We start from the raw sequence: 27,697 nt of genomic DNA on the forward strand, positions 1-27,697 counted from the left end.
TTGTCCAAACTTGGGAATCTTCTAGAATTCACCTTTTAATGGAATGAACAAGAGGATTTCTGCAATGGGAACAAAGAAAAATCTATTCGTCACGAAGGAAAATGATTAAATAGCGTCATTATTTATAAGTTATTAATAGAGTTCACATTTTTGGATAGAAAAACTTAGCTTAGAAATTAGAAAAGGAAAGAAAGTTTCATTATTGAATAGTTCATTCCACGTCGGTGTTAAATTATCCCTGTAAAGTATGCATTATCGCATATCTTTCGTGTAAATTCTTTTAACAATGCAATATAAATATATATGTAATTATGATATTTTCCCTAAAGTAATGCACTTTCAAATGTTGAAGGTCCCCCTCTTTATAGTAGTAATTCATTCCCTCTCCCCAAAATCATAAAACAGGGAGTTGATATTAACAAGGTTCATAATTCAGTTGTGCCATTTATCTAACTTTCTCCTCGTCATCTTTTTTTTTCTTTACAAAAAGGAACAATCTAGTCATTTGTACTGGTATGATAAAAAACGATATCTTACGATGAAGAAAATATTGAATGAACAATAGGAATCTACTTAAGCTAATAGACACATTTTGCCACTTGGTTTATAGCCTTTCATTGAGAGAAATCATTGTAGTTCTATATCTATAAAGAGAAGTAAAGTTACACACATGTCAGAAGTGTCTTTGTGGTCAACCACAAATTTATATACGTGAGTAACAATTAATATATTTGTCAAAGAATAGAGATGTTTAAAAATATGTGATACTACATACAAGGGCCAAATAAAAATAACTATACTTCATATGTTTTGAGCAAGTTACAATAAAAAAAATATGATAAACCATTTAAAGTGAGAAATCTAGAGATCTTGTGATAAGCATAATTCAATTATGGCTTTCCTATAGGATAATTGCCATAGCAATTATGTTATTTATGACTTTTTTTCTTTTGAAAAGTAATCATTCATAAATATTATCGTGCACAGAATTCTAAAATTTATATAAATGGATCATGATGACAAAGTTACAAAAACCGTGATTTTTTATGGAATTTAGAAAAGACGACTCAGAACCAATTTGTTATATGTGTGTCAAGTATATTTAGCTATATTTTTTCTTCCCTATGACATTTTTCCCAATCAATCACAGCCTCTACACGCCGAGAGACAGTTTTTCCTTGTCGAGCGTGAGGAGAAGGGTGGGAGCGATATTTATTACACGACTGAATAAATACCTTTGGGAACATCAACTACTTGTTACATGATTTATGAGACACAAAATGTATTACTATCTAAAGAATATTCTTAAAATAATATCAATAGAGGGAAAATATTGTCAAATTATATTTAAACATGTAAAAGATTTTATCAAACGACACGAAAAGAAGTAAGAAATTTGTCGACAATATATTTAAGAAGAACAAAAAAAAAACAACAACATTTAAAAAGAGCGCTCGGTAGAGCACAATTTTCGGCCTATTGTCATTTTTCCTTTTGAAGGTATTATTTCTTCCCTATAATAACTTTTGCCGTAATCCTGGTGACAAAAACATAACCTCCGTTCAACTTCGTTGCGCAGGCAAAAAGAATGATTATACCGACCAGGTAATTACAAGACAAATCAATAAAAAGAAGAACATTTTTCACAGCATCATCTTGATTTTCTTTTCTCGAAATTTGGCACACATTTTGAATATATTTTGTATGTATTTGAAGATATCAATCTACTTTAAAAACAATTTAACGGATAATTGTTTTATCCTTTAGTGGCATTTCATTGTATAAGCCAACAAAATGGCTTTTTACCCATAAGGTCACAGGATTAATATTTTGACCTAAAAAAAATTAACTATTTCCATTTTCAATTTCCCTCAAATTTTTATATGTTAATTTCTAACAAATTATAAACATACACCATGTGTTTTGAGAGATGCATTCGATTCCACTTACTACTACAAACGAAAATGTTTGCGTAGGCAGAGCGAGTTTATTAACATATCCCGTTTTCCCTTTTCAAATCTAAGAAATATTATTTTTCTTTACATTTTCCCATCTCCATTTAAATGATAGTATCAGTTGATATTGTAGCTATCAGTAAAATGAGGGGCTCTATTTATTATGAATTCCAAACACTTTCTGGAGAAGAAAGAAAGTGTAGTTTCTGTAGAAACGAAGTGGACACGCCCTCTTACCTCTTTGTGGTTTGCCGGGGTTATCAGAGATACTAGGCATGTTCAAAGAAAGGGTTAAGGAAGGCTACAGGGTAACAATGAAAGAAATGGACTCCTTTTTTCTTTTATATATGTCTCCAGAAGCTGACGAAGACGGATTGATGAGGAAATGCGTGCACCCGCAAATCTACGTTAACTTCTTGCAAATGTTTTCAATTTTTTTTTTAATACTTCTTGTGTATTCTTTTTTTTTTCTTTTTGATAATTGGATAATTTATTTTGGGGAGAGGGAGGGGGCAAGGGAGGAAAGGGGAAACGCGGAGGAGGAAGAAAATCAAGGAAATAACCATTTTAATAACTTAATTTATTCTTAATTTTTATACCCGTTTTGAAGCTTCCCAGTGAAAATATGAATGAAATGTAAGAACCCCTTTATTATCATTTAATTTCCATGTGCGTATGTGTATTTTATTATTTATATGGGCTTATTTACATAGCCATTGATAATAATTATGTTCGCCTGTTTTGGTTGAGAATAAATAGAAGGAAAAAAAAAATAATAATAATAAAAATGATTGGTGTTATACCTAATTAGAAAAATATGATAAATTGGAAGACAAATTGCAACTTATATCGAGCCCCAACTTGTACAAAAATAATATAATAATTATATAATTCAGAATCCATGAACCTATGGGCTCCATTTTTATTGCTATTTCAACTTGAACGCATAATTTGATGTTATTCTAAAACAAAATAATAAATCTTTCATATCAACTGCGAAACAAATGTTTTAATACGTCAATGTCTCTTTGAACATACATATGTATTTGGAATTCATGAATAATAGATTTGTTTGTTTTTTTCCACTGTTATGAAAGTTTTTCTTTTTTTGTGTATGTACAAGGTACCTATATGTTTTCAAATATTTTAACTGTAAATTCTATAACTTTTGACGTTTTTTTATGCCGGCACATATGTAGATATTAAAACATTTTGACTTTTTAATGAATAAATAATTTCATTTTGAAGGTTTTTTAAAAAATGTTTCCCTATTCTTGAATCTATGCAATGACATTAATTTAAATCTATTTGAAATGTATTTATACATAGAGGGATGAATTTTACATTACCTAGATAATACATTTTGAATTCAAACAGTTTGCAGGATTTCTTATGGATTTTATTAGTTTTAATTATTTAGTGGCATTAAACTATCGGGAAAGCAGGATGTTACCTCACTAACACAAAATACCAATTTTATTAATTTGTCAGCTGTGGAATCCCCTGTCTTACTTGAAACATTATGGTTAATGTATAATTCATTCCTTTACGACCCTTGTCGGAAGGGGACATGTGGGTCCTCTTGTATGAAAACAACCCCAAGTATCAACGGAAAAGTCATAGGGGTGGTAATTCATCGATTTGGTGCGGTTCTACTTTATCTCCTTCTCCAAGCTGGACAGGAATTTCGTATCCCTACTTCACAATGTCCATATCATCACCCCTTAGCATCAGGATCTAGAAAATCTGAGATGTGCTACCTTTTACCTTCTTGTTCGCTCACGATGACGAGATAACAAAATATGTATTGTATATCGTTTGTTTATGGACAATGAATGAATGAACCATAATATCAAAAAATAATCATTTTACATTTTTAAAATAATGTGAAAATTAACAGTCCACGTTTTGCTGCCCAAAATAGTAGTGGGTATTATTGACTTATTTGTCTAACTATCAGATGATTTCCGTCCTTTTTTCTGTTTCTTTTTTAAAGGGAAGTTTCCGTGCTACAATAAAGGTAATGAGGTGAAAAAGCATTAACTTGTTTAAAAATGAACATTAATCGTTGCAGGTAAAATAATTGAACAAGTGCTCCTTTTTATCATTCCTTTTTAATTTTTGGGTTTGATGGTTTATATAAAAAGGATTTATGTTCTGTACAAGTTACTTGAACAATTGAAAAAAAAGTTACGCAATGTTAAACAATATATATAAGAACTGGCCTTGTAATGAGTATAATGCAATATTTAATACTCTCTAAGATGGTTTATTTATTTATAGTGTAATTTTTGACTTTTCTATTCTGTTTAAAATATGTTTTCCTTGGCCCCCAACTATCTTTGTATACATTTATTGTGTAACAGCGGCAACTTGTATAAGTAAACTGTACAAGTTGTAACCGAAAAATGAGATTTTTTTAAAAAATGATGTACTTCGAATAAGAATAATACAATAATTGAATAAACCATGGATGATGGACGTATTATTAGTCCTATTTTCGACTGTTGTATTACAAATTACTAAAATATAAGTATTCTGTACCACGGAGTATAAAGTTCCAATGCGCACAGCTATATTTTTCAAAATTCATAATGACCATGTAATTTCAATTGGTCAAAATCAAATGATAGCATACACTAATAATTGGTAGAGAGAATTAATTACCAATGTTGTAATTAAAGAATTCATTCTAAAACGAAGACATTTTAGCTAATACAAGTTGCAACTTGTCCAAAGCATGTTTGTGTGTAAATACTAGTGTTGAGACTCGGTCCAGCACCGATTTTTTTCGGTTTTGTCTTAAGTGATTTTTACAAGACCCATTTTTCGGTCCAGACTGCGGTCTCAGACTTTGGACCTTTTTTTTCCTTTTTTTTTGCCACACTTTGTAGACCAATTATGATTCGGTCTCAATTGATGGACCAATACATATCTGTTTCATATATTATGATACACCATGTTGTTGTTTTTTTAGATCCACTGTCATTTTTTTTTTTTTTAAATCTCAAAAGTACACAATAACTTCTAGAACAAATACCTTATACATATAAGAGACGGTGAGCTCAAAATTGATCTGAACTATCTTTGTTTAAACTTCGTATAACGTCATGGTAATTGAAAAAAAATATGATGTCATCTTATAAACAATTTATCCAAAAATCGGTATAGACCAATTTTTTGGGACCCAACTAGACCCAATTTGTATATGAGACCGGTCCAGACCGAGCTGATTTTGTAGGAAAGCTAATTCGGTCAACAAAAAATATAAGATTTCCAGTCCGAACCCCAACACTAGTAAATACGTAAAAAGATAGATGTATTGATAGATCAAAATGAAAGTATTTATAATATATTAATTAAAATGGATCTTGTTTTACTTTGATAGAGTTGTATCAATCCTTACTATGGTACTAAAAATTGGCCCAGCCCTACATTCGATGCAATTTAGTACATTTTTCTCCATAGTATCGGTCCTTACAAACTCCACAAATATTGAAACGTCTTCTACAAAGCATCTTTTTTAGTAATATGCAATTCTGTATTTATTTTGATGGTGACATTCTTTTTATATTTAGTAATTTTTAAGCAAGGTCTAGCCAAATATATTAAATTCTTCGCTTAACAGTCATTCTTTTGTTTGATATTCATACAAGTCTTTTTAGCATTTTAATTGATATTTATAATTGTAAAATGGACGGAAAAGATAAAGAAATTATACAAAACTTTAATGACATAATTATTATGTAACTGTTGATCATGTAATTAAATTTATATTATATTTTTGGGCTTCCTTTTTAATATCCACCCCCTTTCCCCCAAATCATACGCAGCTGATATTAATTCAGGCGTGCCATATATATCGATTTTCCCTTTTTCTTGCGCTCTTTTTTTCCTTACAATGATATCAACTGCAATCAATTCATCCGTATTTACAATATATGTTATATATTACGCTACTATGTAAAAATGAATTAAATCTTGCAGTCATTTTGTTCGTAGCACTGATTTGTTTTGTTTTTTGTTAGTGAGTACTCTAAGGACTAAAGTACTTATCAGTTAACCCATCATATTAATTTATTTTTCTCAAACTCTTATTGTTAGTCTTTCATTCTTGAGGAGAGAACACACATTAATTGATGTTAACATTGGGAAATTACGTCTGAATGTGTTCATTTAAAACAAAGAGTAACACAGATGTCTCCTTAGGGAGTGATCTTGTATAGAGCAAAATGTGTCCTTTACGTGATGTCTAATTACTCTGGGAAATGCTTAGTAATACCGCTAGTAAATGATAAGTTCATTAATAACAAGCAAAATGCCTTGTATTTCATCTTCCCCTAAACCGAAAGTGTTTTTTTATAAAACTTCATTTATGAAGGCCAATGAATCTATTACTTTAAATGACCTCAAACTGGTTTATCTATTTTTTTAATATTAATAAAAAGAGATAATCAAATATTAGAACCGACCAATTAGTTAAATAAAACTCTAAAAGTTCACTCATCTTCGTTATTACTCGATAAAGACGTACTATGTAGTATACTTACAGATGTATATAATTCTAAGCAAATGTATGTAAGTAGAGTAATGATTGATTAAGGTGTACGACGTCGGAGGAAAAATTTATTAAAAAAAAGAAGGGATATACATAATTAAAGGAGTGTCAAGGATTGAGTTGGAAGGACTCCAAATCTTTTCTTTTATTATTATTAATGACCGCAATAACTCAAAAATGTAATAATGAACTTTTTTATCTTAATAATTTCAACCTTTATAGTATATATCTTGAGTGGAAAATGGAAGCCATTAGAAAAAAGACGTCGTTTAGTATGCACGGGGCACAACAACATCATGAAAATATGCGTGATCAGCAACCAGATGGTCAGGAGTCAGGGAACGACTTGAAGGTGAAGATAATATTGAATACAAATCTCTCAGTAGTTGACCAACCAAATTGACTCTTAAGAGTTGCCTGAGAGACCTTTGAAGACATTCTAATAATGAAAAAGACTGAGCTAAGCCTGAAATTAGCCATTACCTATTACATTGTGACAAGAGCGTAAAATTGCTTTTGTTAAGTATCTATGGCTTCAAAAACGACCATTACTAAGTACGATTTTAAAAACAAACAGTAAAACCAGCCCTATAAACGCATCCTAAATGATCTTAAACATAATGGAAATAGGATCATTTTCTTCAGTGATGAAAAAACTTTCACTGTTAAACCTGTACATAACTGGCAAAAATGAAAGATATAAAATCCTTTTCTATATCCCTTGAAAAATAGATTTAAGTGATAAATCCGATTCACGACCGTCTTGTTGCTGACTGAAAACATGATCAAGATGTTATTGAGTAACTTGCGCGGCATAGAACGGCAACTTCCTTTCCTCCGGAAATTCGAACTGCAAGTTTTCTCAAAAAAATGCGTACGAAACCTCTTAAATTTTCAATTTAATAACTTTGAAGTGCTCGCTCACCAAATTTTTCGTAATTCTAGGTACCACTCTAAATATACTTAACAAATCACATTGCCTTAAATGCAAGCTTATTATCTCAATTTTGACAATTACTCTCTTCCTATCTACTTAAATTCGAGTGGTTGGTAGTACCTCATATATTTGAATTATATTATTCATATTAAATGTCTTGTAACGATAACCAATTATCATATGGATATCCTATGTTATTTTTTGTAAATTATGATCCCTTATTGGAATCCCTGGAGCATTATAACAATGGATAAACAATTATTTATTTTTGAATATAACTGAGGAACATTATAGTATATACTGTTTAGTTTGTTAGTGCTATTTGCTGCAATAAGGCACTCTTTCAAAGTACTTTACTTTACTCGGTAAGTTTGTTTATATACATAAATTAAGTTATTTGTATTGATATATGTATAAATAATGTATATTATGGGCCTATGTCAGAAAATAGATATATGTTATTTGAGTATGATAACGATTTAAGCTATAACCCTTTAAGAATTAAGTAAGAAAAAATCACTCATACATAATCAAAAGTGTTAGTAATATACTTGGAATCATTATTCAAATATCTACAAAAAAACGTCCGTATGTTTAGGGTAGTTCTTATCTAGTAGTATACATTTTATATTTTTCAATTTTGCCAGAGTAAAATTTAAACAAGAGGTTTTGTGAGGACATTATTTTTACAAAATCATCTGAAAAAAGTGCACAGCACGACTTTTATTTAATATGTGAGCCCTCAGCTCTAATATTTACCTCAATACTAGCCTTAAATCCCTTGTAGACCTTGACTATGTAGTCAAACTCGAGCTTGATCCACTCCTTCTTGATTGAAGACTCTAAAGATTGGACACTTTTGTGTATAGTAGAACAGACCCTTTTCCTCCATACTCGCCTAGCTAGAGATTTCATGAGTATATAGAGGGGTCGCGTCTGGAGAAGAAGGCGGCCACATGTTGAGGTACCAAAAGTCCGCTCTGTTTTGAGCGAAAAAAAGTTTTCTCCGAACTTTTCTCTGTCCCAAGTTAGCACTTTCTTTACAGAAGTTCAATGTAAGAATATAAGTGGGCCTCTCCTTCGTTTCCACAAGAATTGAAGGGAGGACTCTGTAACGTCCAAGACCATAAATTCCGGCTGGATTTTTTGTTCTGAAGATATGCCTCCTTGAAATTGAGAGAATGTCTGGATCTTCGGTTGTGATGTAGCAATAGCTATGCTTATTTTCAGTAGCATCAACGGATAATTTTTTTCCATCAGAAAAGAACAAAACTTTGCCCGAATTTTTGTTTGCCTTGAAAAAATTAAGAGTCCATTTTGCTCTTTTCCAACTGTCTCAGCTTGACCTGCTCAGAGATTAGATTTTTTTTTTATCTCCTCTGGGATTTTCCATCAATATCATTCAGGATAGAAAATAATAAAATGTGTATTACTAGATACGATCAACCCTGTATATCTTATATTTAGTACTAACAAACAGATCTGACAAGAGTGCAAATTAATAAGCATGTCGTTTGCTTTGCAAACTTGAACTTAAAAATTATTTTTCTTATTGCCAAATGTTAATAATTATTATATAGTACATACACTGAATTAATCATTTCATCAATCTAAAAATCAATGACACGAAATATAAACGAAAGTTCTAGATTTATATAAATTTTATGAAAATCAAAGTTCTTCCGACCCCTTTAGAATTAATAATACGTAGTGTCAGCTGCTTTAAATAATACAAAAGTCAATTCTTAAAAACAGCTGAAAGGAGAACGCACAGAATCTTTGTTTATTTCAAATAGATAATCATGGAGATTTAAAAACGATGTAATAGGGTTTTGTAGGCCCTGTGAAGTTTCGCCCTGCAGAAGTTTCGCCCAGCGGAAGTTTTGCCCTCATACATATAGGGAGCAGGGATCAAATTATCGCCAAAATATTTTTCTACAAAAAACAACACAAAATATACATTTTTTAACTTTTTTATTGAAAATCAAAACTATGACGAGCTTATAGTTATAGAGTAGCCATTCATTCGATACAATCACCGTTGGCATCAATAATTGTCTTAATACGGCCTCCAAAGGATTAAGGTCGGGAGAGTTAGGAGGCCACAAATCCTTGGTTACGACGTCATAACAGTTCTCGGTTAACCACTGTATGGAGATTTTGGACACATGGCAGGGTGCTGAGTCCTGTTATCACACCCAGAGCCTGTCTCCATCCTTCATGGACCTGGTAGGGTCATCCTCAACCATTTTATTCACCTTGTCGACAAAGTCGGTATCCCTGACCTTCCTGTCGGCGCCCTCTTTATGGTGGCATCAACATCCCAGGTGTCCTGTAGCTTCTTAAGGATACGCTGAAAAGTCCGTAAATTCACTCCTAAGGTTGAAACAATCGTTGAATTGTAGATTTCATCTCGATTATTAACCAATGCCATGACTACGGCGGACCTCGAAAGCTCCTCGTTCCACTTATAGCTCTTTATCTCCTCATATGATGACGCATGATGTTAATTGAACTACGTATCGTCAGCTGACGAAAATAGTTTTCTTATTTGGTAACCGGTTTTTTATTTGATAATGTCGTCTTCAAGTTATCAAAGTTTAAAGTAGGCGATAATTTGATTTCCGCTCCCTGTATAATATAGAATAAATGTATCTTTTATTTTTAATTTAAGATTTAAAATTAGTCTCCTCCCAATTGAAGTCATTTGTAATTCATTTTTGCATTCAGTAGTGTGAAATGATTGCCTTTAGTTCAATTTTAATATATTTTAAAATAGAGTATATCAAACGGTTCGAATTTATTATATGAAGAAAAACAACAATTATTTCATATTAATTACTCAAATTCTATAATTAATTACAAATGACTTCAAGTTTAAGTAAGGGTGACCTTAAATTATATGTGGAAGATACATTTATGCTATAATATATGTATGAGGGTGAAACTTTCACAGGACAAAACTTCTGGAGTGCAAAAATTCCCAGGGCGAAACTGCAGAAGGTGTAACTAACGCTGTAAGACAAAGGAAATTTAGACAAATCCCACTCTGTATCATGAAATGATTGGCAGAAGTTACTCCGATGTGTATACTCTCAGTCCTAAAGGACTTACGCTTACAGCTCGTTAACAAATTATCAAGGTTCTTTTCCGAGGTATTAAGGAACATACACTCGTAATTAAACTTTATATTTAGACGTTGTACCCTCAAGCATGTTGGACGAGGGGTGTCCACATCAATTTATTTTGGGCGGCTTCATTTTTTGATTAAAATTTTAACAAAAAAAATCCCTATTTTCTAATTTAATTTTTTTTTCTACAAAAGATAATTTTTAGGTGATTAAGAAACAAATTTATTTTTTGCTACAGCCCCTCTAGCCCGACCCCTGTGGACATCCTTGAAGATGAAGGATAACAGCTTGAGATAATAAAAAAATATTGACAATACTTTCATCCCTAAATATAATGTATAATTTATACAATTTATTTTTCCTAAAAAAATACTTGTAAGTACGAATCAAGTCAATTTTTTTAAAAGAAGTACAAGGTGCAAAGACTTACGGTCTTATCATTGTACTTAAATATTAGAAAAGATAAACGTAATTATCAATAAGTCACTTGGATTGTACATATGTTGAAATAATTGTAGAAAATATCGTTTGCACTTATCGAATAACGTCATTAGGGACTTTATCATCATATGATAATGATCGAACAACGTATCTATTTCTGTTATATTTTATTGATATATATATATGTACATTAATTCACTAACTATCTTATAGAAAGTAATGAATAGCGATGTGAAAATTGTCCAAATCCTCGTGATCAAACAAGCACATACGGCTAAACTGCAAAAGATAAGTGATTTTGATAATTATTTATACCTATTTTGAAAACTCAAACGTATTAGCAACTAAGGAGCACTATGCCTAGGTATTTAGTGATATTTTTTTAGTAGATACTTTGTTTATCAAAGTTACCAATATATATATATTTACAATCACGAAGATTTAGACAATTTTTCCATCTTTGGGGGTATAAATTTTGCGTATTTTGGGTATGTTAAAAAATCCAAAAATCAATATATTACCCCCGCCAATTTGAAAAATATTTTGGAGAGGAGCAACTTAGCTGTAAGGACTTTGTAGAAGATCAGCTACAATCAGCTGTTGTGACAAGAGAAGAAGGAAATATACAAGGACATAGGTAGAAATTACTCCCATACAAAAAAGCGGGGAAGCTAAAAGATACACACGATTTACATACTCATAGATGTTACAAGCTGTGAATACTGAGGAAATATTAGACTTGATAGAATTACGTGTATATGCCTATAATGGACTCCTTATTAAAAATAAAAGACATGAAATGTGTTTTTTATGTGAATTTAGTGAGATTTTGATAATTTGAATAAATGTACAAATATGGATGTATGACATCGTAAATACGAATTTTAACTATTTATTTTATATTACACACAATGAAAGCATCTGTTAAATTGATGATGATATGGACATCAGTTTGCACAAAGTTTGAGAATTAATAAAATATTGGACAAAGTTTTCATAAAACTCCACTTTAATTTTAAATTGTTCAATAAATATGCATATTTTTACATATCCTTTACAAAGTAAAAAAAATAAAAATAATAAGACCATATAAAATGTTTATACTTTTAAGTTTTTATCGAAAATCACGGGTTTTGTGCCTACATATTTTTAGACGCAATATCCATTATCATATTTGATATTTCATTTTTTTTTTTAAATATAAATTTCTTATACAATTTCATCAATTAAGTTGATTTCCTCTAGAATATAAAATTATATTCATGTGACAATCTTTTTTTTTGCACTTATCAGTCGTGGAAAAAAGTTATTATATATACGACAAGTCCAAATCGAGTCTCAAGTCTTTACTCACGCAAGTCCTTGAATATTTTCATGGAACCTTAAGATTTATTTTAAGTTCATAATTGTAAGATAGGGGATTGTTACACATTTGTGAAAATCATAGACAATAGATGACGTCGCCCTTATCTATACACCATTATAATATCCGTTTATTTTTTGTTTCTTTTGAAATAACTTTTTATTGAGAGGTTTTAAAAGAATAATTATTTTATACAAAAAGATGCAACATTTAAAAAGGAGGATATTGTAAAAGATAATTGTGGATCATTGGATAATTAGTTATTTGCAGTTCTACAAAGTTCTTAAAAATGTTGGTATATCCTAAATAAATCCTGTTTTAATTACCCAATTAGAACAAACCGCATTAATTTAGAAATTTTTGCAAAACACCTAATCTGATGGTACCAATTTTAGGTCTCAAGCAGTATTATCTGTTGAGTTATTTGCATTCAATGAATTTTCCAAATATCAAATCATACAATTGAATTGAAAAATTGTTTATTTTTATATTGGAAATTTAAACCATGAACTTATTATTATATATCGCCCCAAAAAGAAACAGGAGCTTAATTGCAATTGGTTTCATAAAGTATTCAACCAAACCATTTTTGACAATATTTTTTTTCAGCACCAAAGTCACGTTCCTCGCTACTCCAACGCGTCATAGTAATTTGTTTTATTTATAAGAAACTTTACAATCTTGCATTCAGAATGAAACCACGCCCGCTTCGCTATTACTACTATTGTCTGATTGCAATGTATTATAACAAATGAAGTTATGTTGTCACACCCTATACAAAAGAGTCATTAATTTATCATCCTTATAATGAAAATAAACATCCGCATCGTTTATTTTTTTCCCCTGTATGTGATGCCAATATTAAAATAATGATATGGTACAACACATATAATTTGCAATTTCAATGGTTCGTCTAAAGAAAGTGCAGGATATATATAATTCTAGAACAAAAGCACCCAGGGAACAAAATCCCCCGTCGTATCAAAACCCTCAAGATATAATACTATTTCATAAAAGAAATAAAGATAAAAACTGCGCGCTGTGAGAAATACATATAAAACTTTTTATTTCGATTATATTCTGTTTTAAATCAAGGATAATAGTATAACAAATATGTAACTTATTACATATACATATATTTTAAAATAATCCACTCAAGTAAAAATAACTTATATGATCATTTGAACAAAAAAATTGAAAAATATATGACAAAATTGGTCATTTATAAATGTCTTATATAATTCCAATTTATAAGCTACGTGCCAACTATTTTAATGTAATGGTTGCATAGGTTTTAATTTAAAAAAATAAATAAACAAAATGTTATTTATTTAAGAAGCGTTGAAATAAGAGGACAAAGTGAATAATTGCGGCCCTGTCAAAGAAAACATGCGACTTGTAGTGTGAAATTGCATTGTCCAGGAGAAATATGATTTTTTTTTTCCTAACTAACAAATTTTGTCATCCAGCTAGCCAAGAAAGTTGGAGTAATATTGGCCTGTAATGTTCTCCCTCTTTCAAAATAATCCATTAATAGGATCATTTTAGCACGCACGCTAAACCTAAACACTATAGCCATGCTAAGCTAAGGCCATTGACCTTTCCGCCAGATGAGACGGATTTTCCATTCTACGACCACGTATAAATTCAATTGCACACTTTTTTAACAGTTGACATGAAATGTGCAGAGTCCCCTTAAATTTTTGTCAACTTCAGATTAATTTCCTCAAATGTTAATTCATCCAAAACGAAGAATTTTATAACTTCACAATATTCAATTTTGTCCATTAAAAAAACAAAAAAAACACGGTAGGGGTTTACTGAAACAGTTTGTGTAAACAAACTATTTGAGCAAAACCGTTGAAACTAGTCATCAAAAGGGATGTGTCCCTGTGTCAGTCTGAGAACTTTTCACTTTACCCTAGCATATGATGTTTAGAAATTTTGTCAAAATTTATGTTTTTTATCTCCATTTCATATCATCTTAGATTTTTGAAGTCAATGTGCGCTAATATTACATCATCGATGACCCAATATTTTTATGTTGAATGATTATTTTAGTACTGTCTTCAATACAAACTTAATATACACATACGATGTTACCTCACTTACATAAAATTTAGTATGCATTTTTTTGTCAGCTGTATTTATTACATAATTAATTATTTTTGATGGATTAACCAAACAATAAATTAATCTTTTACATTATAAAACGAAATTCAGGTAGTAGAAAGCTCGCCGGCTAAACCCCACGTTTATTATTGATATTTAAGCCGTAGAACACAAAACTGACCTTTAAAACCTTTAAGCGCAATAGGTTTACCCTAAAGCCTTGTTTAATTGTGTTTTTTTTTTGTATACCTTCTATTTAAAGTAATATTTTGACGTGAAATAATTATATAAATGAAAATTAAAGGTAATAACAATTTAAAAAAATGTGTTTGACCAATAAAAAAATCAAGTAAAATTAAGGGTACTATTTGAAAGCTAATATATTTTACATATTTTTCTTGCATATTTTGCATATTTATGCCTAAAACTAAAGACCAAACTCTATTCTTATTCTACTTTTAAAAGATTTGCTTTCAAAAAAAGGTCTACTTTGATTTGTTTTTTCAGTTTAACTTTTTAATTTGTGTAGAATGTTTAATATATATTTGTTCACAACAGAACTATTTATTGGCCAAATTATAAAGGAGTGCCTCAAAAAATATTTTTTTGAGGAAATGGTTGTTTTTGGTTGTAAATTGTATATTACAATTTAGATAAATAATTAAGGTGTTAATTTTAATATACTTCATTCTATGTTTCCAACTTCGAAACAACCACTATCCAATAATGGATCATATCCCGTTAAATCCCTAAAACGATATCATTTATTGAGGTGGACATTCTGCTAATAGCTAACCAACCAATTATTAGACTAAGAAAAAATAGTGGATTAACAATTTAGTGGTTTAGTGATTTACGGAATACCAAAATAGTAAGAACGTTAAGCCATAAATACATCTTACTTACTTTGGAGATATATTGGTTATTTGAATATAATATTTGAGCTTATAACTTCAGTAAAATTTAAGTTTTATCTTAATGGACTCGCCAAAACTCAATTTTTAAATATGTACATTTTGAAAGCCGTTGTTTCGATCATGTCGCCCTGTAAGCACCACTTTCACGTAGTCAAGTGAGGAAACAGTCTCTGGGACTATACATCAAAAACAATATACATCTTTGACCCCCTCCCCCCTGAATATTCATTATAATTCCTTCCTTGTTGAGAACGTCCGACATAGATGGATTCCTTCGTAATCCACAGATCATTTGACATACTTTAGAATTTAAAAAAATCAAATAGTTGATTAACGTTAGTGGATTAGTGTCAGTGGATCCATGAACCAACAAAATTAGTGGCAGTGGAAGAGGCAAGAAATTTAGCAGATTAGAGTGGACTAACGAAAAAATAGTGGGTGCCCACCTCTGGTGATTTGTAATTACTAACTTTCTATCCATTTTTTAAACACTGATTTGGGGAGAAGAGACGTAAAAATTGGTATCTGAATATATAATACAATATACATTTTGTGTTAGTGAAGCAATGTTGAGTGACGCTATGAAGGACCACACTTTCTAGTTTTTAGGACTGAAATTTAGGACTGAACTGAACTGACAGAGACTGTAGTATTCAGTCATAAATAAGAACTGACACATCACTATGTCTGCTAACGTTACAGATAGTGATGGGACAATTCAAAAAAAAAAAAAATCCTGATGCTGAATCCGATACGATTTTATCAAAAATCCTGAGGCCAATTCCGATTCTTTCATATTTTAAAAAATAGGTAAAAAATATCATTTTGCTATAAGGGGTGTCCACAGGAACTATATTTTAGGAGGGCGTTGATTTCTGAATTTTTTTAGAAAAAAAAAAAATTTTTTTTTAAATTTTTTAAAAATTAAATTTCATGGAAAAAAAAATCAAAAAATTATTAATTTTTAAAAATTAAAGTTTTGAAATGAAAATTAAAAATCCCCAGTTGTTCACAAAAAAATAAAAATTTTGAGAAAGAATTTCAAATATTAATTTTTTTTGAAAAAAAATTTCAAAAAATTAAACAAACTATAAATTGTTTAGCAAAAAAAATTCAAATATTTAATTTTTTGTAGAAAAATTTCCAAAATCTACAGCTGTTCATAAAAAGTTAAATTTTTTGGGGAAAAGTTTGAAAAATTTTATTAAATTTCGAATTTTTAATTTTTGAGAAAACAAATTCATATATTAAATTATTTAGAAAAAAGGTGGAATTTCTTTATTTATTTATTGATTGGGGGGGCTATTTTTTCATACCATTAATAAAGAAGAATTGGAGTCTTATATTAAACATTATTTTTCCTTTGCCCAACCCGATTCCAGAAAAAATATTCGATTCTCCAATTCCGATTATTCGTCTATTACTAATTAAAGAAATGAATCTTCATCCCTCTCCAGTTAGAAACAAAATTGACTGTACTTGAGAAAAAGGAAATCTTTTAAGTAGAGTGTATGATTTGATTTTATGGATAGGACTGATAAATTGAACGTCAAAAACATCATTTTTTATCATTATTGATAGGTTTTCAATGTTAGTAAATTTAGAAGTAATGCCTTTGTATGGAGATGAAAAAAGATAGGATTTTCCGAGTTCATATAATATTATATATGTAACAACTACCAACTATTTATGTATAATACTTTAATAGATGTACCATGATACGATAACGTTATGTATTTCAGATATCTCTAACCTCGAAGCATAGAGAATTTTTTTTAAAACTATGTTCATTAATAAAGCGAGAATTCCTTAAATTTTCTACTTAAGAGAATAAATATACTTTTTTTTTAATAACATTTGTCGTCTCTCAAAAAAGTAATAAGAACATTCTTTTAATTTGCCATAAGAAAGGTCATTTAAGTAGATGGAATTTACTGTGTCTCATCTGATGTATAATATTTTTTGAGGAATCAAAATTAATTAAATAGCCCATTCACGAATTACATGAGAATCAATTCTTATTGGATTTGGTATGAGCTATTCTTTAAACGGTTGTTGCACAAAAGTTATGGAAGAAACAATTAAACTGACCGTTTCATTCTATAGACCATGGTATACTATCTATCATTAAATATAAATCATGGTCTTTTAAATGTACATTGTATATTCTATAGGTCAACAAAATTGGGATTTTGAATTTTTTTTCATACAAAGACAGTCTTTTTTTGGCAAAATTGGTCCCAAGTTTAAATTTCTAGGCCAAACGACACAAAATACAGGATAGAAACTTAAAAAATCATAATCTACAAACATTTTTATCCTAAAAAGACTTATGATACAATTATCATAGCTTATTTTATACCCAAAATATTTTTTTCACACTTTTAATAGTGAAACCGGGGTCAAATCTCCAACCACGTAATTGAATCAACCACATAGTTGGGGATGAGAATACTGTCTTAGTGTGACTGTAAATTTTATAAAAAAGTATTTTACTGGTCTTATTAATTATTCCTACCTATTATTCGTATCCCATAGAATGATTAGGAATGTGAAAGTTGTTGAACTCCTCGTGAGTGTAAATCAATTAAAAAGTTATATGTTAGCAACTTTTGCTGACAGAGATCACCTGTTATGCATGTCCTGCCGGTATTTAAAAATAAAAGAACAAAATTGAACGTAGTAATTTTTACAATTTGAAGAATGTTGGGGAGTAGCCCAGCTGAGCTACCATGACGTTTTATTAAAGCAGCAACATGCAGCCTTGAAAAGATAGAAATGAAAACAAATCCCACTTGGTAAATCGTAAGGACATATAGGCTGGTATTCTCTGATGGCAATCCTTAATTATACCCCTAATGCAACATGGACTTACATTCATAACTCCATAGCCAATCTTTATTGTTACTTTCCCTCATACACACGGTTCATGTGGATTAGCCTTGAGGGTGGCCACCTTGAAACTTATTTGACTTGTGAAGTTTTCGCCTATTAACACTTATACCTTGTGACATTTTCGCCTTCTCCCTTTTTTCCATGTACTCTTTTGTCTAGCGACGTTTTCGCCTTGGATAACAGTTAAGGGAGTGCTACTTCTTCTTAGTTATATAGGTGTGTTACTTGAATTTTACCGTTGTATTCAAGCTTTACAAAATTTGAAAAAACGGTAATTAATCTTTGACAATCACAATTATTCAAACCTTGATTTCAAAGGATTTGGAAGGAGTAAAGGAATACTACGCCTACCGTCCGTTCCAAAGAATCACGCCATTCATTTCCAGGGCGTTGTTTTATCAAAATACCATGAAAATATATTGAAACCTCTACTTACTCTCAGTGTTAATACATTTTTATGAATTTATGTCAGATTGTTTTCTACGCTCTCCACAATTTAGAAAATATATCCTACCCTGGATATACATAGTATTGTTGTTTAGTATACTGGTAATATAGTGGTACCGGGGTACTGATACATTTTCAACGGTACCTACTAAATTGGTATCAAACCATTAATTGTAATGTCAGCATATCTTGGGTTGTAGGTGACGTAACCCCCATATTTTCAGCCTCGACCCCAAACAAAATGGCCTTTTATTAAAAAATATAATCAAATTTTTTGGTCTAACCCTTACTCATGACAAATATTCTGCTGATGCCCCTATAAGTGTCTGTAAATTGCACTTAACGACATTTTTGTTTTATATTTTTAGTCGAAAAATTATAGAATGCTCCAAAATACTTATACCTATTTTGTCCCGGAAATATTAGATTGTAAAAACACTTTGATGTGTTTTAACAAATCTACTTGATTAACACAACTTTAATACATAATTTAACAATAACAAAAGCTCTTTATCGCAAAAGCAAGCTAGAATGGTTTTTCACTTGAAATTGAGTAATATTACATTTGTATTCATAGGCAAATTATCATCAATTTATGTTTAAATTATTATGGTGAATTTTTTGAAAACGCACTCCAAATGGTTATTGAAGTAGCAAAAACTAATAGTTGTTATAAACTAATTAGAAATTGATAGATTATATTAAGAATACTCTATTGAGTCCAAATTAAACTAAAACTAATATTTTTGGGTATATCTGTGCATACCACGTTTTTTAATACAAAGTCTATCATTGGCCGATATATTTCAATGAAATGTTAAGTTATATTATGTAAAATATTAATCCAACATTTCTTATTTTCTTAATTTTTGTGTGCAAGATTATCTTTGTGTTAACTCGCGGCATTTGTTTATGAAAACTAAAATTGATAGAAAATTCCTTGTCACTTAAATGCTCGTTTCATTTTTCATCAGGTTCGTTAATGTTGATTAATTATAATCAAAGTCAGGAAAAAATCTATTGGTTATCAAATACAATGTAAATACATATAAAGTTGGTTTCAAGCAATAAATGATGACACCTGAAACACGTGTGAGGCTATTATCAATTGTTTCAGTCACCTTAACAGTTGTATGTGTTGGTCTCATCATAGCACTTTCTGTAGTCACACCCTCAAATGGTTTAGATGAAACAAAGTCATCCCATTCGCCATCAAAGGCTACTTTATCTCCAAATGATGAAGGTGTAACACTCTCCCCGATAACGGACTATCATCAAAACAATAAAGGTAAGCTGTGTCTTCATAATTTAATGATAAAAGGATTATTTAAAAAAATTGGAATTAATTTTTGTCAGATCCAATTCATCCCTCGGTTCATATTCCTTCAGTGGAGGATGAAAATGATCAAACAGAGTCTCCTGGACAAGATAAAGATCTTCAATCGTGGGAGAAGAATATTCGCCTTCCTCGATCTGTGATTCCCTATCATTATGACTTATACCTACATCCAGATTTAAGTACTGGACTATTCTTTGGTAAAGATGAACGAATTGAGCGACATTCAATACAAACAATTGACTATCGTTATTTCATATTTTTTTGTAGGAAGAGTGGGGATTCAAATTGGTTCCAAGGAGTCCATGAATCATTTTCTCCTGCATTTAAAATATCTGGATGTCAAAATGGTAAAGATGTATACGGGCCATATTAATTTTCAACCGCCCTTTCAAGACGAAAACACAGATCTCATAAACCAGGAAGTGAGTCTCCTTTCTACATTCGAATACAAGAAGCATGAGTTTTTCGTTTTTAAGACTGTGGATATCATGGAGGCAAATAATTACACACTTTACTTAGGTAAGGAAATGTGATTTATACTCTAATATAATTACACTTGAGTCTTTCATTTCATAGAATTCAATGGAAGTTTGACAAGAGGATTTGTTGGATTCTATAAGAGCACATATCAAAATGGCAATGGAAGAATGGTGCCAATTGCAACGTCTAAATTTCAGCCGACAAGTGCACGAGAAGCCTTTCCTTGCTTTGATGAGCCATCATTCAAATCTACCTTTACTGTGTCATTAATTAGACCCTCAGATAATTATATAGCATTGAGTAACATGCCAGTTGAAGAGAGCGTCAAGGATTACCCCTCACACGGAAGTACTTTAGTAAAAGTATGTATGATAATTACTACAGTTGTAGACGATTAAATTATATTTTAATATCATATTTACATAGTTTCGAAAAAGTGTCCCCATGGTGACGTATTTAGCATGTTTCATCGTTTGTGACTTTGAGTACAAAGAAAAATACACGGCTCTTCATGGTACAAAGTTCAGAGTATATGCTCCTCCTAATCAAAAGCATAGAATCAAGTATGCACTTGATATTGGGGCTAATGTTAGTGACTACTACGTAGACTACTTTCAAATATCTTATCCACTCCCCAAACAAGACATGATTGCCATTCCCGATTTTGTGTCGGGTGCAATGGAACACTGGGGTTTGATCACATATAGAGAAACTGCACTCTTGTACGACAATCTAGAGAGTTCCTCTAAAAATCAACAAAGAGTTGCTGCTGTAATTAGCCATGAATTGGCTCATCAGTGGTTTGGCAATTTAGTAACTTTAGCTTGGTGGGATGATCTGTGGCTGAATGAAGGTTTTGCATCCTTTATCGAATATAAGGGAATTCATCACTATCATCCCGATTGGCACATACATGAACAGTTTCTTACGTCGGATCTACACTCAGTTATGGAATTAGACAGTCAAATTACGTCTCATCCAATCATTCAAGATGTTGCACACCCAGATCAAATTTCAGAAATTTTTGATAAAATATCCTATAATAAAGGGTCATCTATACTTCGAATGCTTGAAAATTTCATGGGGGATGAGGAATTTAGGATTGGAGTCAGTCGATTCTTGGATAAATATAAATTTGACAATGCTGTAACCGAGGATTTATGGACAGAATTGGAGAAAATATCCTCACAAAACTTACCCATTGCAAGAATAATGCGAACATGGACTAAACAGATGGGATTTCCTTTGATTACTGTAAGTATTTCTTTAAAATCAGATTATTTATTTCTATTCACTATGAACTACATACCGGGTGCGTATTTGAAATTTGAACATTTATAAAAGAGAGGAATCAAAAAACCTGATAATTCCTCGCACCAGCTGACAAACTGTGTGTATTGATACCCCCTTAAAAAATGACAAAATCAATTGAAAAATAATGGCCTCACAAGGAGACAAAATAATCGATATTTCTGCTCCACTTTGCACAGAACAAACACCCACAGAGATCCAATGCTTGACTAAGGCAAGTAGACAAATTATTTACAGTGTCAGAAGGCCATTAGTCAACATACTGACACTAAGTTGATCCTTTGACCCGGGAGAAGTTTCTGGATGGGAATTGGGTAGTTCAACAAGATGGTACACCGGCAAACACAGCGAAAGTTACACAGTCCTTTTTGGAGGCCCAATATGCCATTCTGACAGAAAACAATGTGGCTTTCATACTCGACAGATGCCAGCCCACTCAACTTTTTATTTTAGTACCATATCAAGGCCAAAGCTTGTCAGACAAGGCACCGAATAGCAAAGCTCTTATGGGTTCTGTTGATGAGCATATAAACTCCAAGAGATACAATAACATTATTGCCACCTATCGGAGATCCGGTGGCGCTTTGTGAACATTATCATAGTCGATGAAGGCTACATTAAAGATTTGAAATAGCAACAATGTCTTAATATTTGACAAGGATTGGTTAATTTTGCTCTACTAGTTTCTGAAAGGAGAAACTTTCTAAAATTACAAAATCAAAGTTTCTATTTTTCAATTCCGCACCCGGTAGCTGAATTATAATACATATTATATGTAATTTGTTATATCAATAAATATAATAGGTGTCCCGCATTAAAGACAATATGTACAGATGTAGCCAAAGTCGATTTTTATCAAATCCAGAATCCGAGTCTTTATCCACTTCTTCCCCATACAACTACAAATGGGAAATTCCGTTAACTTGGATCAATGAAAATAAAGAAGTTCAAAGGCTTTGGCTCACTCCCGAAGAAGAGTTTGTTGAAATATCCATACCATCAAGCCTAAGATGGCTAAAATTTAATGAAGGACAGTACGGCTATTATAGAGTGAATTATCCTACAAATGAATGGGAAGAATTTGCTAAGCTACTTGAAACCAAGAGTGATGCCCTTGGAGTCACAGACAGGTCTAATCTAATTAATGATGCATTTGCTTTAGCAAATGCTGGACTTTTGAACTACTCTATCACCCTTTCACTTTTGAAATACCTTCCTAAAGAATTTGATTATGTTCCATGGGCTACTGCCTATGAATCGTTAATTAGTGTTGGAAATCTTTTGCGTGAAACAAGAGCATATCCGGGATATAGAAAGGTAATTTGTATTTTCATACTTCAAAAATATTCATTTGGGAAATTTGATTATCTTTTCACCAGTTTGTATTGTCTTTGACACGAGAGCACTACGTTCGCCTCGGCTGGCTAGATGAGGGTTCTCATATTGAGAAACTTCATAGAATCAAAATACTTTCACTTGCTTGTCGATTTGGTGATAAAGACTGCTTAAAAGAGGCACAGAAGCAATTTGAGAGATGGGTCCTTGAGAAAAATATTTATATTCCACCCAATCTTAGATCCCTTGTGTACAAATATGGAATGTACTCCGATGGAAGCTTTGAATCTTGGAACATTTTATTTGAACGCTATAAAAATGAAATCAATGCACAAGAAAAATCTAAACTTTTATATGGACTAGGTTAGTTTATCTTTATCATTCACATAACAACAGTCTCTGACTTTTATTTTTTTCTAGCTTGGCCAAGAGATCCTTGGATCCTCAACAATTTCCTTCAACTTGCCAAGAATGAGAGTGTTATTCGAGAGCAGGATTACTTTACAACACTGACTTATATCAACTCAAACCCAATTGGTAAACCCTTAGTCTGGAATTTCATCCGCGATCATTGGTCGCAAATAATTGATAGATTTTCCATCAGTGCTAGATCTCTTGGAAAGTTAGTAAAGAATGTCATATCCCAATTTACAACTCAACTTGATTTGGAAGAAGTTAATAGCTTTTTTCTCAAGTATCCCGAGGGAGGGGCTGGAGCAAGGGGTAGAGAGCAGGGTATTGAAAAAATCCACAATAACATCAACTGGCTCAAAATCAATCAGAAAGACATTGAATCTTGGTTATCATCAAACGGCTACTCCTAAAAAGTTTCTTTTCTTTTTTTTTACATCACTCAATTATTAAATTATTATCCTTATAAATTAGCTTATTTATACAGAATAATAATGATTAATTATGTTATTATTATTATTACGAGTATAAACACATAGGAAATATAATACTTGATTATGTGAATTTTGTAATACATATACACATTGTACATTCCAATACTAAAAAAATTATAAGTATTTGGTTGCGTCATAGATAATTTTTTGTGTACCCTAAAAACTTAATTTTTATAAAAACCACATAAATAATTGTACAGTCATATATCATTGTTGCTCTGGGATACTATTAGGACGTGGCGGTCATCTTGGTTCAAGAGCTCCTCACCTTCTTCATCACCTGCAACATGTCAAAATTACCTACTTGGAGTAGATATGATCTTCTTAAATAAGAAAAGTTCGTTCAGGTTGAGGTCAATACTGTCAGTGGATTATTTCACGTTCATATACGTTTGTAATTTCCAAACAATTTCAGGAGGAGTTTGTGTGGTATCCAGATAATAAAGAGCTGTATTTTTACCCAAGATCGTTTCTAAAAGAATCCTATAGACTAGTTTTTCAGTAGAAAAACTTATTCTGCAATTTGTCGAGTGCTCAGCAGAATGTTTGAGTCGGTCAGCTCACCAACACAGGTGATTTTCTCGAGGGTCCAAATACATTATGACAATATCTAATTATTTCGTAATGACAATCAATTTTAGATAATTAAGGTGAAATTTGTGGTACCTCCAAAGGTTTGATAAGAATACTTGCTAATAGAGATGTACAAAAATTTGTCAAAGAATACAAATGTATTCATTCTCGTTTTTGCTCGAAATATTAATAAACGAAAAAAATAATTATCAAAAATCTACAGCTGTTCACAATTAAATATATTTTTCGGAAAAAATTCAATTATAAATTCCAAAAATCAAACTTTTTTGAACAACATTTCAAAACTCCACAGCTGTTTAGAAAAATTAAATTTTTTCATAAAAAAATTAAATATTAAATGTTTTTGGAAAAAAGTTTAGAATATTAAATGTTTTGTAAAAAAATTCCAAAATTAAATTTTAAATATAAAACTTTTAAAAAAACATTCAAATTATTACATTTTTTTGGAAAAAAAAAATTAAAAACCAATAGCTATTTAAAGATAATAAATTTTTTGCAAAAAAAAATTTTTTAATTATATTTCAAATATTAAAGTTATTCACAAAAAATTAAATTTTTGAAAAATATTTCAAAATCAATTGATATTCTCAAAAGTTTCAAAACTCCACAACTTATCACAAAAAAATAAAAATTGGAAGGAAATTTCAAAAAAGAAATTTCAAATAGTAAAAATTCCTTAATTTGGAATGGGGTTACATCCCTTCAGCCTAGGACCCTGCGGACTAACCCGCCCCTAAACCAATACTGATTTGGCCACATATCCAAGATCGTTCTTAGCTCCTAAGGAACCTAAGCCAGAGGCCTAATATATGTGAGTGGCTGACTGCTACTGCAGTAGCCTAAAACTTACCTTCAACCTGTCATTTTTTTTGGAAATCAACATATGATCACCCTAATCACTAATCGTTTCCTGTGCCAAGTCCATTCTGCACATATTCAAATATGTATTAGCATCTTAAAATATAATACAACTTCAATGATTAATTAATCTTTAATTCTCATCTAAGGATTTTAGTTTTCTTTTTTTGTTAAAGGGAAGATCAAATTTTTAACCATTTCATGGTAGAGTGAAAAAATAAATTATTTCAGGTCATAATTTTATTTTCCCCTTCTTCTATTTCCATCATGTATGACAAAATAATATAATATAGGTGAAGATTTATGATTTTTCTTATTAATTGAGAACATTAATCTTACAGCTAAATCAATGTTACTTATACATATTTTGAATATGCCTTCACAAATATATATATATTTCAAAGAGGGAATTAAAATTATTGAATCTTTAATTTACGAGGTTTATTTAACATGAAATAAATCACAGACAAAAATGGATTTAGCAATACATATAAGAAATATTTTTTAAAGGGGAAGCACAACCCTGTCAGGCTTTTGTAATTTTTTTAAACGTGAAATACATTATCACTCGAGAAATACTTCATTATGCAACTAAGATATAAAAATATAAAAAATTACTTTCTCTTTATATATATAAATTGTTTTTTTTTTGGTTTTAAGTACATTAAAGATATTTAAGGTCCAATTTGAGAAGTTTTTACTTCTTCATATTTCCTAAGAAATCTTGGGTTTTAGTAGGATTTTTTTCTACTAAAGGGTAGTTTATACAATTTAAATAATATATTTAATGGAAAGGAAGGGGATTCAAACTTCTTAGACAATAGTGGACGTTCCTTTCGTTTTTTGTCTGTACCTATGGGACAATGAAATGGATGGCAGAGTTGATTATTTTGTAATTATGTGGGTGAGAGCTAGGCATATGGTACACCTCAGTTAAGACCCTTGTTAATATCACCTGGTTGTTACATGATATGGACGGAAAAATGAATTACTGCTATAACAAGGAAAATTTTCTACATTTAAAAAAGCATTTGTCGAGGGAAAATATTATAACTATATTTAAATTCATATATATTTGTTAAAAACAACACAATGACCAATTAAACAATGAAAAAGAAAGAAAGAACACACGCAACAACCATTTTTCCTTTCCTAATTTTTAATGGTAGTTTTTTTTTTTTCATTACAAACTACTCAACTTTATGTATGATTGATTTAGGTAAGGATTTTTGGGTCCGGTTTGGAGGTTTATTTCCTATTTGATGAGGGATTTTAAAATTAGGAAACCTATACATCCCTTTGTATGTTTTTTTAGAGACCACCAGTTTTTAATAAAGATGATTAAAACGTGTTTTGAAAGTTGGAGGGATTTTTTTTACATTGTAATTCGTGAATAATTTTTATTTTCTACAGTTGTTGTCATTACTATTTATTTCTTGGCAACAGACCTTCTAAGTATAAAGTAATAACTAATATTTGTGCACATTAAATACGAAGAGTAACAATGATGATTTGTTGTTGAGTTATTAGTGTTAGTTTCTATATGACTTGAAGTAAAATTGAGGATCGGCATCGGAGTAATTTCAACCTATATCTCCTTGGTATACTGAGTGGGATTTATGTTTATTTCCTTTCTTTCGCGCAATGTATTTTCTTAAGCTCTATACCAAGTTATACAAGGACAAATTGAAAGGACAGGACGACTGCAGGATTTTATTTGCTTCTTTTTTTTTTTTTTGGGGGTATTATTTTTTTTTATTCATACAATTTTCCCATCACAATTTTTTCTTACAATGTAATAATTTTTATTCATCAAGAAAAAAATACCTTTTTACTTTTGACACATTTTATCATTTAACTGCATTGGGATATTAGAATCTCTCAATATGTAAAATCATTATTCCATATTCGAAATGTATTTAATTTAAATAAAATACTTAACACTAATTCAAAAGTTCAAATATTAACTAGGTATTTCATAAATATGTAGAGTATTTCCTTAAATAAAATGAATGTCATTTGCTCTTGAATAATGTTTATAATTATTTTACTCACTGATATAATATATATACTGAAAAATAGACTGATATATTTAGTCACTTCTTTTATTGTAATGACT

General features: G+C 30.7%; 1 protein-coding gene across 3 annotated transcripts in view; it reads left to right on the forward strand.

Annotated features, from left to right (window-relative positions):
- Window positions 1–24,269, forward strand: part of LOC121116540 (glutamyl aminopeptidase) — a 35,490-nt gene extending 11,221 nt beyond the window's left edge. The window contains exons 2-10 of one of the 3 annotated variants that reach the window (XM_071887599.1): window positions 6,736–7,458; window positions 19,731–20,044; window positions 20,113–20,292; window positions 20,363–20,614; window positions 20,672–20,937; window positions 21,002–21,829; window positions 22,691–23,203; window positions 23,266–23,584; window positions 23,642–24,269. In XM_071887599.1, coding sequence (XP_071743700.1) covers window positions 19,828–20,044; window positions 20,113–20,292; window positions 20,363–20,614; window positions 20,672–20,937; window positions 21,002–21,829; window positions 22,691–23,203; window positions 23,266–23,584; window positions 23,642–24,045 — 2,979 coding nt within the window. In that variant the 5' untranslated portion in view covers window positions 6,736–7,458; window positions 19,731–19,827 and the 3' untranslated portion in view covers window positions 24,046–24,269. Of the gene's footprint in view, window positions 1–6,735; window positions 7,459–7,726; window positions 7,816–19,730; window positions 20,045–20,112; window positions 20,293–20,362; window positions 20,615–20,671; window positions 20,938–21,001; window positions 21,830–22,690; window positions 23,204–23,265; window positions 23,585–23,641 lie in introns of those variants that run through there. The other 2 variants (XM_071887600.1, XM_040710803.2) reach the window with 2 other exon arrangements.
- The last annotated feature ends 3,428 nt before the right edge of the window (window positions 24,270–27,697 follow it).

This window comes from Lepeophtheirus salmonis, chromosome 4, assembly GCF_016086655.4.
Source record: "Lepeophtheirus salmonis chromosome 4, UVic_Lsal_1.4, whole genome shotgun sequence".
In the NCBI taxonomy this organism is placed as follows: domain Eukaryota; kingdom Metazoa; phylum Arthropoda; class Copepoda; order Siphonostomatoida; family Caligidae; genus Lepeophtheirus; species Lepeophtheirus salmonis.